General features: G+C 47.7%; 1 protein-coding gene across 1 annotated transcript in view; it reads right to left on the bottom strand.

Moving 5' to 3' along the window:
* vegfc (vascular endothelial growth factor c) overlaps positions 1 to 14,181 on the bottom strand; it is a 35,385-nt gene that overhangs the window by 7,666 nt on the left and 13,538 nt on the right. Inside the window, exons 2-4 of the mRNA XM_062554730.1 lie at positions 13,373 to 13,589; positions 12,792 to 12,982; positions 7,672 to 7,811 (exon numbers count right to left, since the gene is read on the bottom strand). Coding sequence (XP_062410714.1) covers positions 7,672 to 7,811; positions 12,792 to 12,982; positions 13,373 to 13,589 — 548 coding nt within the window. The remainder of the gene's footprint in view (positions 1 to 7,671; positions 7,812 to 12,791; positions 12,983 to 13,372; positions 13,590 to 14,181) is intronic.

The following is a 14,181-nucleotide window of genomic DNA, read 5'->3' as shown; positions in this document are numbered from 1 at the left end:
TAAATGTTTTTGTGGTATCTTATAAAAGCAGTTTCGCACACGTAAAGTTAAGTCACACACCCATTTACACACACACCACGCTAGGGCTATTTCTCCCCTGAGCTTTGCTTATGTAAGCAGATCAGAACTCTTGTTTCTCTTCTCTCAGATTGAGTAAGAAGTCTTGGACGTGGCGCCGGCATAGTGATTAGGTCACGCACTACTACATGACCGGGATGACTTGATCAATATCAGTCAGGTCTTTTCCATTGATCCATCGCACAGCAGGCCTAACACTACTGCCGCTGCAGCCGTTTGCAGCCGCTGGGCACTCCCCCGTCGCAGCACAACACCAAGAAAAACTTTATTCTGGCCGTCCTTCCATCACACAAACGTAAGAGCTCCAAAATGGCTCTATTTCTTTGGCTCGCCAAAGCAAAGGCCCATGTGTGGCGTTCTTTAGGACTTAACTTCAATGGAGGTAGAGAGGAGCTGGATAAGGCACTGCGTGCTTGGGATCATTCCGAACTGTGGCTTACCAGTACATCCATCAGACATTGACAGATTACGCTAAACATTTTCCTTCACTAATATCTGTTCCCTACCTCTAATTTGGAGCGCTGTCAAGACTGATGTCCAGCTGGTGGTTGGACACGAAGAGAACGACCCCAGCAACTTCTTGCGGTAAGCCATAATCTACAACAACTCTGGGAGGGAAAATTTGCCATCCGAGTGTGGAGTTCATTAGCGAAAATGATTAGCTAATCGTTATACATCCATGTCCAGTATGTATATCCTCATTCTCTCTCCTTCTGGAGTTTTTCTCCAGATGAAAAACCGCAGAGGATGAGCGATAAGCTTTATTCCACAGCCTGAGTAATCTCTGCCAGACCACACTCATTACAGCCAATGAAAAGAAAGAAGTCATAGAACGAAAGAAAGGAAGAGAGAAGTAAGGAAAGAAAGAAAGAAAGAGGAAAAGAAAAGTACGAAAAAAGGTGTGTGTGTGTGTGTGTGTGTGTGTGTGTGTGTGGTGGGGGGAAGGGGGGTTCTGTGTAGGGAGGGAATGAAAGGAAAGCTACATTCATGTCCTTTCTGAGAATCCAGGCCAAAAGATAATTTGGTCTGCTTCCACAAAAGAGAGGGATAAGAAGGAAGAGAGAGAGAGAGAGAGAGAGAGAGAGAGAGAGAGAGAGAGAGAGAGAGAGATGTGGAGATGGCCCCAAAAACTGTCAGGGAAGATCGGTCGGGGTGAGAGGTTTACAGTAATGAAAACATATTTGTCTAAAATTAATTACAGCAGCGACTCTTGAGTGTGTCGCACACACCAGAAAAGACATAGGAGCCTGAGCTACAACTTCCTCTCCGACATGGTGCTTAGGTACAAAGATGAGAGAGGAGGAAAAAAGAATTCACACACTCACAGTAGCGCACACACACACACACACACACACACACACACACACACACACACACACACACTCTAATCCATCTATGGCTCAGTTCAGCTCAGCCGCGCTGCATTCACCTTGTGTAAGCGGCGGCAGTGGGCCGGGCAGTTGAAAATGGCCCCTGTTGCTTAAACCTACAGTAGACATGGGCCTCTGGCTATATCCTCTTGCGCAGACTCTATCCTGAGGAAATGCCAATCATGAGAAAGCCCTCGGAGACCTGACTGAGATTTTCTCAAAGAAAGGAGGGGAGGGGTGGAGGGGAAAGGTGGGCAGTTTCCTTGTGGAAACCAAAGAGCAGGTCTTTCCCATTCTGCTGGTGATTTATGACCTCACCCTCTCTCCCTCCCTCCCTCCTTCCCTCTCTTGTCCTCTATGCCCCTTTTCTTTTTCTCCCTCTCTCTCTCTCTCTCTCTCATACTCTGTTCCCTTCATATTTTGAGTATCCCCTACATCGCCATTCTACTCATTGTCCCATCGCCATTCTACTCATTGTCCCAGAATATCTGCCCCTATGTACCTCCATCTACCCCCCGACCCCCACCCCACCCACCTCCTACCCACCTCCCTGATGCCCAGCCTCGCGCCAGCCTCTGCTCTGCTACTGCGCCTGTTGTTGTAGCACACGTTAGTGGGGGAGTGGAGACTGTGCCCTTTGGCCCTCACACTGTACAGGGAATAGTCCCTGCTGAGAGGCAGGACGGATGTGGCAGCTAGGCTTACCACTTCTGCACCATTAGCTGCCTTTGTTGTGGGGGTTAAAGGTGAGGTCATTGGCATGGGGCATTAGTGGCTATTCCCCAGGGGGTAGCTGCTCCCCTTTCACTGCCCCGCCACCCCACCCACCCACCCCGGCTCCAACATGAAACTTAGATCCATGTTCTGTCATGTGAGGGTGCAAAACAAGGGGGACTGCAACTTGTGCTGCTATTGTCGTAACTGCAGAAACATGCATTACTTCAAGCCAGCGCTCCTGAGAGAATGAGAAACACTGCTAATCAGGTTTTCTCTGTGTGTGTGTGTGTGTGTGTGTGTGTGTGTTTGCATATATGTGTGTGTGTGGTGTGTGTGTGTGTGTGTGTGTGTATGTTTGTTGTTTGTTTGCATATATGTGTGTATGTGTGTGTGTGTGTGTGTGTGTGTGTGTGTGTGTGTGTGTGTTATAAGCAGAGGTGTTTGTGCCCCTAAGCACTCACTGCAAAAGCCCCCTCATACCTGATAGCATTCGTGTCCCCCTCCAGCCGCGGGGTAGAAACTGCATTTACTATGCATTGCTATGCCTTTGGAGTGCAGTCATTTCCCGAATTCTCCAGCGCTAGCAGATGTGAGCATAATTAATGTTTGGGGTTGTTTATCTAGAAAAGCAGAACCAGGCACATGGTATATTGGCACCATGAAATAAAACAAATTGCCAAAGTCGTCCCGAAATGGTTCAGTGGCGAGCTACACATGTGGGGGATTGTCAATGTGTTTTCAATTACCATACATTTTCAGTGGCTCCAATAGACAACGCATTCCTACTTGGCAGAAGAAAAAAAAAAAGAGTCAAAAATAGTCGGGGGAAAAAAAGACCCTTCTGACATGTTCCCTGATTTGAGGAAGACAAGTTACCTGATGAGTAACACGTGAAGCTGCACCTCCCCTAACCTGAAACAGACGTGTCCGGTCGGACAGACAAGGTGTCCGAATGGTAAAGGATGGGCATGGCGCATTTCAGGAGCACCTTGTGCTTTGATTTATGAGTCAGAGGTGCTGACAGAACACAAACTTTGAATGAATTTGTGACTCTAAACTGGATTTGGCAGACTGTGGCCTGTAACCAGCAGATCAATCAGATGCCTCAGTGGAAAAATATATGATAAAAAAAAACATTACTCAACTGTTTGTGTTTATGTTAGGAGGAACAAAACTCCTTTCGATCCTTATCTTTCATTTCCCGCTTGTGTTGTGTGGAAGGATGCATTTTGTAAGGAAAAGAGCATGACTTTAATTTGCATTCGGACTCAAAAAGGAAATACTACTTCATTCCAAATTTGCCAGGGGTGGGGAGCTTTGACTTCGAGAGCACTTCCATCCACTTGTACTAAGTAACTACGCACCATGTGATCTCACTGAGGCCAAACAAACTCCTGGCAGCAGGAACAGGGCCACCGTGGGTCGTGTAGCTCCACACACGAAGCCATGTCTCTCCCGGGTCAAAAGCCCTCCACCTAGAGCTTGGAGCTGTCGAGCGGGCCAAACGCCATCTTAGGTAACAGATGGCATGCGCAGCCAGGATAATGACTCGCTGTTTATCCTCGGGAGGGAGGCTCTGTTTTATGCGGTGTGAGACTACAGTGATTTCCAAAGAGCAGAGGGTGTGAAAGTCCCAGCCAGCTCCTTCTAATTATTACCAGCTCCCCATTCCCAGAATATGACCCTGGCTGCCCAAAGGCACTGGTTCAAAGACATACCCTTAGTCTGGCGGAGATAAACCTCGCGGCCCATTAGAACAGCATTATCATTTTGGGCTTCAGAGTTGGGGCAAAATAAGGGTGAAAACGCTTATGTATGGGTTTGCTCGTGAGCACGCATATGTGCATACGTTAATGACAATACACTGTGTGTGTGTGTGTGTGTGTGTGTGTGTGTGTGTGTGTGTGCGCGCGCGCGCGTGTGTGTCTGTGTGTGCATGCATGTGTGTGTAGGGGGGAGAAAGAGTTTGTGTAGAATTTCATTGGCATCTAACCAGTCGGCATAGATGTGGACCACCCTGGTGAGGGCCTGGCAGGCCTTTCTATGCCGTAATCAAATGGTACAGTTTATACGAGGGCAGAATTTTCCACAGGACTGATTGGTCGGCTGGCCTACACAAAGTGGTGACATGTCTGCTTCTTTCTGCTTCTTTCTTTTCTTTCGTCGAAGGATGAATTATCAGTTAATGCCTTGCTGAAAAAGGTTGTCAGTGTCAATGAGTTAAGTTAAAATAAAAAAACTCACTATTTAAGTATTTAACAGTGTAATGTATAAAACTCCAAACTCAACACTGGCTGATTACATCAATAGGTTGTGTGTATCCTGTTTCAGTGTAGTGGTACAAGCATGACCTTCTGCCTCATTGAGCACCACTGTCCCATTGAGAAACAGTCTGATCTATTTGGGCTGGGAATAAAAAAAATGGTCAAGACCTTTGTCCAAATGGCCTGAGTTACACTGCAAGCGATGGACATACAGCAGCACAATCAAAGAGAGTGGAGTTCTACTAAGGCAGGTAAGTGCCTGTAAGAGTCCTGTAAGCCATTTATAGCCGATCTGGTGTAAATTGGTGCAGGTGGTATTTTCAATAACATTTTCAACAACATTTTCAATATGCAAAGCAGGATGTAAGGGAGCCCTGATTTAAGCTCTTCATGGAAACAAAACAAAACAAAAGTCCAAGAGAGCCATTCCTGAGACTCTCTCTCTCCCCTGACGGCCCGCGAAGGAAAAGGAACACGAGAGAAGCTAAGTCAGTTGGAGTGTCGACCAAAGAAAAACACAATTTAAAAAGGGGGCTGTTTTCACTGCGTTGTTCTGAGCAGGAACACATCTGCTTCGTCTTAAGCGAGGACTGGCTACACGAGCTCTCGCCGAGAGATGATGCCGAGACGCCCTCACTTCTGTTATTGCAAATCACTATGACGGGAGACAGTTTGGGGGGGGGGGGTGGGTGGGAACATATGATACTGAAATATGAAATAAATATCAAACAGACCCCCGTTTCCCCCCTCACCCTGACGCAGCTCCCTCGCCTGAAATGAGGACCGGTGATGAATAAGAGTCATGGAGGGTCAAGCCCATATAGCCTAAGTCTCACTCCCACTGGTGCGTCCATTCACATAACACAAAATGTTGTGCTCAAGTGTCAAAGACGAGCCGAAAAATGAGACAACAACTCTTGTGCATGCAGATGTGCAGCATGTGAGTGTAAATCTTAACATCTAGGAAGGCGAGGGGGTTGGCGGCAAGTGTTACGAGAAAACAAATACCCGGACACGAAATTGGCACGCCCCGCAAAAGTCGAACAAGAAAAAAAAACAAACAGTCAAAGAAAAATCCAAACGGAAAATAGCCCAAAACGAGACGCAACGGGGAGTAAACACCTCCCCTGTAAATGCCGTCCTCCAGCCCTCCGATACACAGATAGTAAAGCCGGTCAGATAGCCGACTCTGCATTGGCCCTGCGATGTGATGTGGATCTCTGAGCGATGCGGTAATCACCTGGCCGGCGCTCAACAGAGCCCATCTGGGATCGATCGCTGCGCTGACTGGCCTCCGCTCACACTGCTGTCCTCGCCACTGCAGGGGAGGCTTTTTTGTTGTGCGCGACACAAAAGAGCGCTACGCATCAAAGTTTCCGCTTTCCTCCTTCCTTCTTTTTTTTCGATGACAACTTTTGGGGCTTTTTCACGATATTTACAAGGTGAGTCACGTCCAGGAATGCTCGCGCGTGTCACGAACGGACACAAAATAGGCTAATCCCGTACAAGCGTCAGTAAACATTTACTCAACACATGCCGCCACAAATCCCGGCACATGGGATGCAGAGGCAAGTTGGGTGGATGTAAAAGTAGCCTCACTGATAGGAAACAGACTGATATTTCATAACAGAGTCAGGCTCCATCTAAGTCACATGCACGCCATGCAGCAGATATGTGCTCTGGGCGGCACTCAACTGGACGGCACATTGTTTTCGCAAAGCCCATCTCTCTCTCCACTGAAAACACTCGTCCAGTGCTTCAGTGTAGATTGCACATCAAAGCAGACACCTCTGAACCCTAGGGAACACTCTCCACTCTCTCTCACACACACACACACTGTCTCTTTGAATGCCTGTGCATAGCTGGTCCATGACCTCATCATCGTTTTGGTAACTGTTTATTGCGCGGCGCTCCTGAACCTGTTTAGCTAAGGACCTGCTCCGGGGGCTGCACTGCTGACAGGAGTGGTGGCTCCGCCACATCCATCTTTGCCGCAGCTGTTTGGGGTAAACTCCGCTGTGCTTAGATTCCACGGGGCCTGCCTGAAGTGATGTTTCTGCCACTCTTGTTCTGGTTGCGGAAACAGTAAACACTCACACACAGACTTCGTGGACTACTGTAAGCAGCTTAATTTATAGGCAGGCTACACAAGGCAGCGACGTGGGCCAAATATGTAAGGGCCGTGTGTGTGTGGCTCTGTTTGTGTGTGTGTGTGTGTGTGTTTGTGTGTGTGTGTGTGTGTGTGTGTGTGTGTGTCTGTGTACATGTGGCTCTGTTGGTTAGACATAGAGGGACCAAGAGACATTGAGAGCAGGGCAGGGAAATGGCTACTAGTTGCACATAAACAGTTGCTCAAAGAAAGCGAAAAGGATTATGCTTCTGGGCTGTTACTTCCTCTTTGGCAGCGGTGATTCAGTCTATAATACTTGAGAGAAGTGTGTGTGTGTGTGAGAGAGAGAGAGAGAGAGAGCAAAAGAGGGAGGGAGGGAGGGAGAGAAAGAGAGTGAGAGAGCGAGGGGGGGGTGGTGTGAAATGGCCCATCATCAGTGTGTGACTATAAACAAATGAACACAATGCACAATGCTCCTATGGTGTCCCTCAGCACCACTAATGACTAAAGTCAGTTCATCAGGCTCTGCTGAGCGCAGGATGGTAAGTTCATCAACCGCCCCACAGTCCCTCGCTGGGAATTCCTGCTGTACAGCATCCCATAATAACACACGACCGGGAAGCCCTCTCGCAGGACAGGGAATAAAAAAAAAGGTGTCGGCTTCAAATTGGCCAAGACGAAACCCCATATCCCTGTGAGACCAGAGCAGTGCTACTGTATGCCATTAGGGTCACCGTGTCCAAGACTCACACGCAGCACTGGGATTGGGAGGATACTAGCATCCAGGCGTCACTGGAAAACCATAGAGGAGGGAGGGGGAGGAGGGGGGGGGGGTCTTGGAAGGAAAACGGTAGATTTTTTTGGCTTGAGGGTGTCGAAATGGAGCACCACTTATTTGGTTTCGCAGCGTGAGTTGACCCCCAGATGATGTGTGGGCGGCACGTCTCGCTGAGTGGTCTGTGTGCTGCTCTGCCCATTTCTGACAGTACAGAGAACGTTCCCACTTTTTTTCCACAAGCTTCTCGTGGGGTGATGGCAGGGCAGGGGTGATAAAACTAGTCAAAGAGGTAACGAGTCTTTCAACTCTGCAGCGGTGAATAACAGTCAGATTAAAAAAAATAGACACACTTACTCTGGCAGAGCCCGTCGTATGATGGAATGCACTTGTCTGTACACGTCCAGCTTTGAGAGGCACCGGCACATTGTGTGATTGGCAAAGCTGATGGTCACTGGCTTAGTACCTTGCTTTATCGGCACTGTGATTTCAAACAGCTGGGAGAGAGGGGGAAGTGGAGAGAGATAGAGATAAAGAGAGAGAGAGAGAGAGGGAGAGGAAAAAGAGAGAGAAAAGGTTACAGACAGAAAACAATTCTTGAATGATTACAATAATTGCAAAAGAAAATCCCCTTTCTTTTCTTTATCAAGCAAACCAACCAAAAAAGGTTTCGCAGACTCCATGGCTTTCCCTTGCGCCACCGCAGCATGCTAATAAGGCTGACTTGTGGGCTGCAGATTCGATCCAAAAGCCACGCGATAAGAGGGCCTAAGCACTACATGTTGTGAAACTGCAAACTCACAGGCCCCACTCATAAAACCACTGTGTATACAAACACTTAGCCACAGCTCCTAGCAGGCCTGTGTGCTTGGGGGGGAAAAAAACAACAGCAGCGGCAGCCAGCACACTAACATCGGCCGTTTGTTTTTTACACGCACGGCAACAGAGCGATGCAGCAACGGCAACAGATCTTGTTTTTATTTTTCAACATCGTCAAGCCCTTCAGACATCAAGCTAGCCTTGAAGGGGGGGGGGGCAGTTTTGAGGGGGGGGGGGGGGGCAGGTAGTTTGGGGGGTGGGGGGGGGGGGGGGGGGGGGGTGTTGGGCGGTTGAGAGCAGGTCTGTTTTGGAGGAGAAGTGGCAGCTCTGTGCCAGTGGAGGGTCACTCAGTGTGCTGTGGGCTGGGCTGATGAAAGGCCCACGCTGGCCAGAGGGAGTGTCTCATCTGCCTTCATTAGTCCCTCACTGACAGGTTATCTTAACCTCTACACGGCTCCACTCGGCTGGGATGGAGCTGGCTCCACTTGCTCCACAGGGGGGGTAGTGTCCATAAAACACAAATCATAACTTTTATTTCATCACAGATAAGTGTTTTTTATTGGTTAAAAATAACACATGACGCCAGTGGAGAGGATTTATACTGATAGATTGTGCTTTCGGCAGTGCGATTTATTACGAAAACATTCAGTCACTTGTTAAAGACAGGAGCAGACACAGGCGTGTACTTGTGAGGAGAAATACTTGTGGGGTTCTGTCCAAGAATCTCCACTGAGGCAGAGAGTCTTCATTAAAAACATTGTTTTCTTACTGACACAAAAGAGCTGCCTTGATCTACTGCTTAGGCACAACTTTGAAAACAGGGCCTGTTGTTTAGAAACACTACACGCGATTAACAGTATCTAACTGCCAGTTTTCAATGGGTTCTTACAGTAACACACCACACCCAAGAAGCAGAGTCCTTTTGCAAAATAAAACCGTTCAGTCAAAACTATTTATAAAGTCAAAAGTATTTAAACAAAATCTTTTTTGTGGTCGTATCAAACCATCCATCATATGATTGGAGTCTGTCTGATTCAGTTACACACTAATATATTCAATGCTAAACACATTTGGCAAAATATGCTTTCTTTGGGTATAATGTACAATTGATTTTGCTTTCAGAAATATGAAATACTGTTCAAGTCGGATTAGCTGAGTACGTGAATGCATACTGACCAAACACAACACACAAGACCAGACCTGTTCTTTCTCTTCATGTTATAAAATATACTCAATACATCTACACAGATTGATGTGTCTAAAATAGAAAAATGTTTTTAGTGTTTTGCAAATGAATGTTTTTAGTGTTCTGCAAAAAGTGTGAGGCACTTTGCTTATAGTTATGCAAATCTGGGCTGATGTTTTGCTCCTTGAGTGTGAGGTCTTGCTAACTGGAATACTTTTGATTTTAGTGTTTAAGCTATCGGGAAAAAAAAGTTTTTCCATTTAAAACTGTGCCTTTTCTAATCTTCAGTGAAATTACGGCATGTGACATGGGAAATCTGGCCAGTTTGTCAGGTCCCCTAACCACTTGGACTAGGAATGTAACATCTTGTCTTGTGCTCCTCTAATATTACAGCAGAGGCAACGGTTCCTCTCTCAGTAGCTTGATGTCCCAGTGCCCGGGTGTGATTATGCCATCTGTCTGTGCCACCCTGTCCGGGCGACTCCTGTACCACGGCAGCACGGCCTCAGAGCTTGCACAGCTTGGCATGCCCTGGCACAAGAGCAGTGCCTTTTAGGTTTGGATTTAATATTTAGCCCCAAAGACCTGGCACACGCCATCCCACTCCAATTCCCAAAGTCAGAACTCCTTCATCTCATTGGGCATTTGTCTCTCTGTGTGTGTGTGTGTGTGTGTGTGTGTGTGTGTGTGTGTGTGTGTGTGTGTGCGCGTGCGTGTGTGTGTGTGTGTGTGTGTGTGTGTGTGTGTGTGTGTGTGTGTGTGTGTGTGTGTTTCTCTGAGTGTGTGTGGATCGAGGCACACACTGGTGACTTTGGCGTGTGTTTGAGTGTGCATGCATGCGTGTTCAAGGTTAAGAGTCTGAGGGCTCTTGAAGAGAAAGATCTGGCATTCTAATTCCACAATTCCACATCCAGAATCCATTCTTCCTTTTGGGCGGGGGAGGGGAAGTGGGGGAGCTTTCCTGGCCATTTCTCTCTCTCTCTCTCTCTCTCTCTCATTCTCTATCACTGCCTCTCTCTCTCACACACACACACACACTCCCTGACTTTCTCTTTCTGCCTCTCTCTCTGCCTGCCGTTCTCTCTTTCTTCGTCTCTGCCAACAGGCAACATTTACGCACAAGGTGCGTCACAAGAGGCTAATCACACATCCATCTACAGGCAACACCCTCTCGTTCACCGCCGCTGCACACATGAAAAGAAATGGCCTCCATCAGACAGGCTGTGCAAACCGCCCGGACGGCACAGTAGCCCCCATCAGCTGCTGACCGCTAGTTTACACCTACACGGCTAATCAAGAACAATAGAAAAGCAAACAGCTAAACTCACGCCATCAAAGACCTGTGTGTAGGGAGGTGTCTGGGTACAAGACAGGAAATCTGAATTGTACAAAGGTGCACAATAGGTTACATATTTCACACCGGCCTGGAGGGGGTCAGTGAGCCACCCTGTGGTGCTGTTTATCTGTTTATCTGTTTATTTGTGTCTGGTCTGGTGTGTCTTGACTGGTGAGGAGCACGAGTTGTTTCACTGCTTGTGTCCTGACGGGCCATGCCCTCTCAGATTCACCCGGAGTGTTGAGTGAGTGAGTGAGTGAGTGTGTTGACGGGGCTGCGGAGTGGACGGCGCTGTAAAAAACGGACCTCATGCGGACATTTACTGTCGGCCCAGCAGGGCCCGCGCATCCTCCCGCTGAGACTGGACTCAGGAGGCTCGTAAAAACTGGCCTGGTGCGGCGGATCTGAGGCTGCTCTGCCCCGGTCCAAGAACAGGGGGGGAAAGGCTTGGACAGGTAACCTGATTTATGGGTCGGCCTATAAGAGTTAAGTTACAATGTAGGTGACTGCTGAGAAGATCAGCAGAGCACAGGAATAACCCTCCCGTCGCAAAACGTGTTTTATCACACCCGTTTCAGGATGTCGAACAATCACAGGCGTGATGTGTGTGTGCTTGTGTGTGTGTGTGCTTGTGCTTGTGTGTGTGTGTGTGTGTGTGTGTGTGTGTGTGTGCGTGTGTGTGTGTGTGTGTGTGTCTGTGTGTGTGTGTGTGTGTGTGTGTGTGTGTGTGTGTGTGTGTGTGTGTGTGTGTGTGTGTGTGTGTGTGTGTGTGTGTGCATGCCTGTGTGTGTGTGTGTGTGTGTGTGTGTGTGTGTGTGTGTGTGTGTGTGTGTGTGTGTGTGTGTGTTTGTGCGTGTCTTTGTGTGAGTGTGTGTATTTGTAAAAGAAATGGGGGAACCAAGTGACTAAAATGAAGATTAACTTCATGCCTGTCAGAATCTTCTGGGCTAAAGCTGCAGACACTGGCATCTATTGTGTCAGGAGAGACCTTATCCTGTTGGGCTTGGAGAATGGGTTTGTGCTTTTGTCCTTGGAAACTGGTCTCAAAATACTAGTGACCTCATCCACTGAAAAAGGGCCGTTTTGAAAAATACAACTGATGTAGTCCATATGTTTTATCAATGCAAATGAAATACCGAGCAGAAATGTTTTGCTGTGTATGAGTGATATCTCACCGGGCATCTGTGCTTTCTGTGTTTACTTTATGATGTGTATTTATTGTATGGCTCAAGTAAATAGAAAACAGAGCTTTTGGTCTGCTATGCCCTTTACAAAAAGTACCTTTTAAAACAACACAGGCTGACATGGCCTATTCTAGTGACTTGAGTTGGGCAGTATGTTTTATTGAATTATTTAGGAATGTTAGACATACTGTAGAGGACTTATATCATATGCAAAAACCAGCACCACATTTCCCATTGTTGTGCTGCTCACACACACACGCGAGGCAACCTTTGCACGGGCAAAAGGAGATTTCGATAAATCCGGACCTGGCTTAGACAAAAACCAACAATGTCAATGGCAAGACCTTGGCCAGGGGAGCACTTCCTGTGGGGACCCTGCACTGGCGGGGGGGCGCCGTGCTCTAAATCACCCAGAGAGCACTGGGGCGGAGGGGGGGGGGGCAGCACTGGCCTCCTGGGGTCAGCCCACCCAAAAGAGGGACGCCAATTAGGAGATGCCTGGTGGGTAATAACTCAGAGATTTGACCTCGCCACACAGGCCCGCCACCGAGTGTGTGCGCGACCCTGTAAATCAATAGAACTCTGGGTGAACTCCTTCGATAAACACACATGCGGGGCTCGACTGGCCTGCTGTGAAGACTACCACGGCAATCAATAGGGCAGGGGTAAGCAGCGCAAGGGCCACATGTGTCTGTTTGCACGCGTCGGGCTTTCCACATATATCTTCTCATACATGGCATATGGTGCATGAGATATGTCTTTATCTTCACATGCTGAATGATGTTCATAGTGGTACAACTGATGAACACACACACAAACACACACACACCTACACACATGAAATGAAACATACACACACACACACACAAATGCATATGTGCGTGCTCATTAGTGAGTGTGTGTGTGTGTGCATGGTGTACGTGCTGTGCGTGTGGTCCAGTGTGAGACTCACTGTCTTGCTGATGTAGGAGGTGCTGATGTTCATGCACTGGTGCTCCTCACTGTTGCAGCAGCCACCACATCTGTAGACAGACACGCAGGGGGGTTTATAGAAGGTGTTTGTAGCCGCCCCAAACTCTTTCCCCACATCTAAACAAACTTCGCGTGGCATGCACAGGGTCTTTCTCCACTCTGTCTCAATACCTGTATGGGCGCATTTTGAGAAATCAAGACAGGAAGATAGAAGATGCATTAAAACGGCAAGAATCAAAAGGGCAAACACTATATTTAAACAGCAAATGTAATGACTTGCACATTTTTCCTTGAGTCTTAGACATATTTTTAGCAGTTTAGATAAATATTGTGATACATCATTGTGTTTAAAATGCTGACATGCATTTAAACTATCTAAGTCTTTTTGGAGACGACTTCAAGACTTTATCCAAATACGTGTCCATCTCATGTATAACAACAATCCACATTAAGCCAACAAATTACACCAAGGGTCCAGGGTCTCCTCTAAACATTAAACTAGCCTCATCCTTAATGTGATAAATGAGGCAAGAAGGCAAACAAAGATGGATGGTTACTCACTTTTGAGAATGTCAAAGTTGAAGTAAGCTGCCGCAAATGTGAGTGGCTCGTCCGAGCGGGTCTCGGCGGAGACGTGGTCCTTGAGCGGGTAGCGGGCTGCGGCCCGTTTGGAGCGGCACTTGAGCATGCTCCAGTAGCTCGGGTAAACAATCCGCATGAGCTCATCCACGCTGGACACAGACCGTAACCTCTCCTCCATGTCGGGCTCGGGGTAGTCCTGCGGGGACAGGAAACAGCTTGTGAGACAACAGCCAACGGTCAGGCACCCAGCCTAGGTGAGGGCCCCGCGCTGCTAATGCCATATGTGTTATGGAGACACCCCCCCCCCCCCCCCACACACACACACACCCCTCCCCAGTTTGGCATACTTACAACCAGCCACACAGTCTGTCATTAGGCAATAAAACATCACCTAGGGTTTGTAGGGGGAACCTGAACTGACCTGGCCAGGCTACCTTGAAGGATGGACTTTAAACATGAGATAAGGCAGCACACAAAGGCATATGCATTTTAGAGAGCTGCTGCACTCTTTCAGAGAGTATTTGGTGTGACAGATGTATTTCATAGACATGATCTCGTCTGTCATAATATGTGTGCTGAAATTAATACATACTGTACTTTAATGTTGTGCTGAGTTGTTATACATTTTCCTGTCAGCAACTTGGTTCTTATACCTGCCCGTTACAAATTGGCAGAGCATTTACATAATAAAGTCATGTGAAATAAGAGTAGCTGAGTAGTGGAATAAGGGAGTACGAATCAGTAGTCGTGGAATCAGCAGTGTGTAGGAATCAGTGTGGTCAACAAAT

Source organism: Sardina pilchardus, chromosome 2 (assembly GCF_963854185.1).
Source record: "Sardina pilchardus chromosome 2, fSarPil1.1, whole genome shotgun sequence".
NCBI classification, from domain to species: domain Eukaryota; kingdom Metazoa; phylum Chordata; class Actinopteri; order Clupeiformes; family Clupeidae; genus Sardina; species Sardina pilchardus.
The sequence above is the reverse complement of the archived record's forward strand: the minus strand, read 5'-3'. Positions and strand labels throughout refer to the sequence as shown.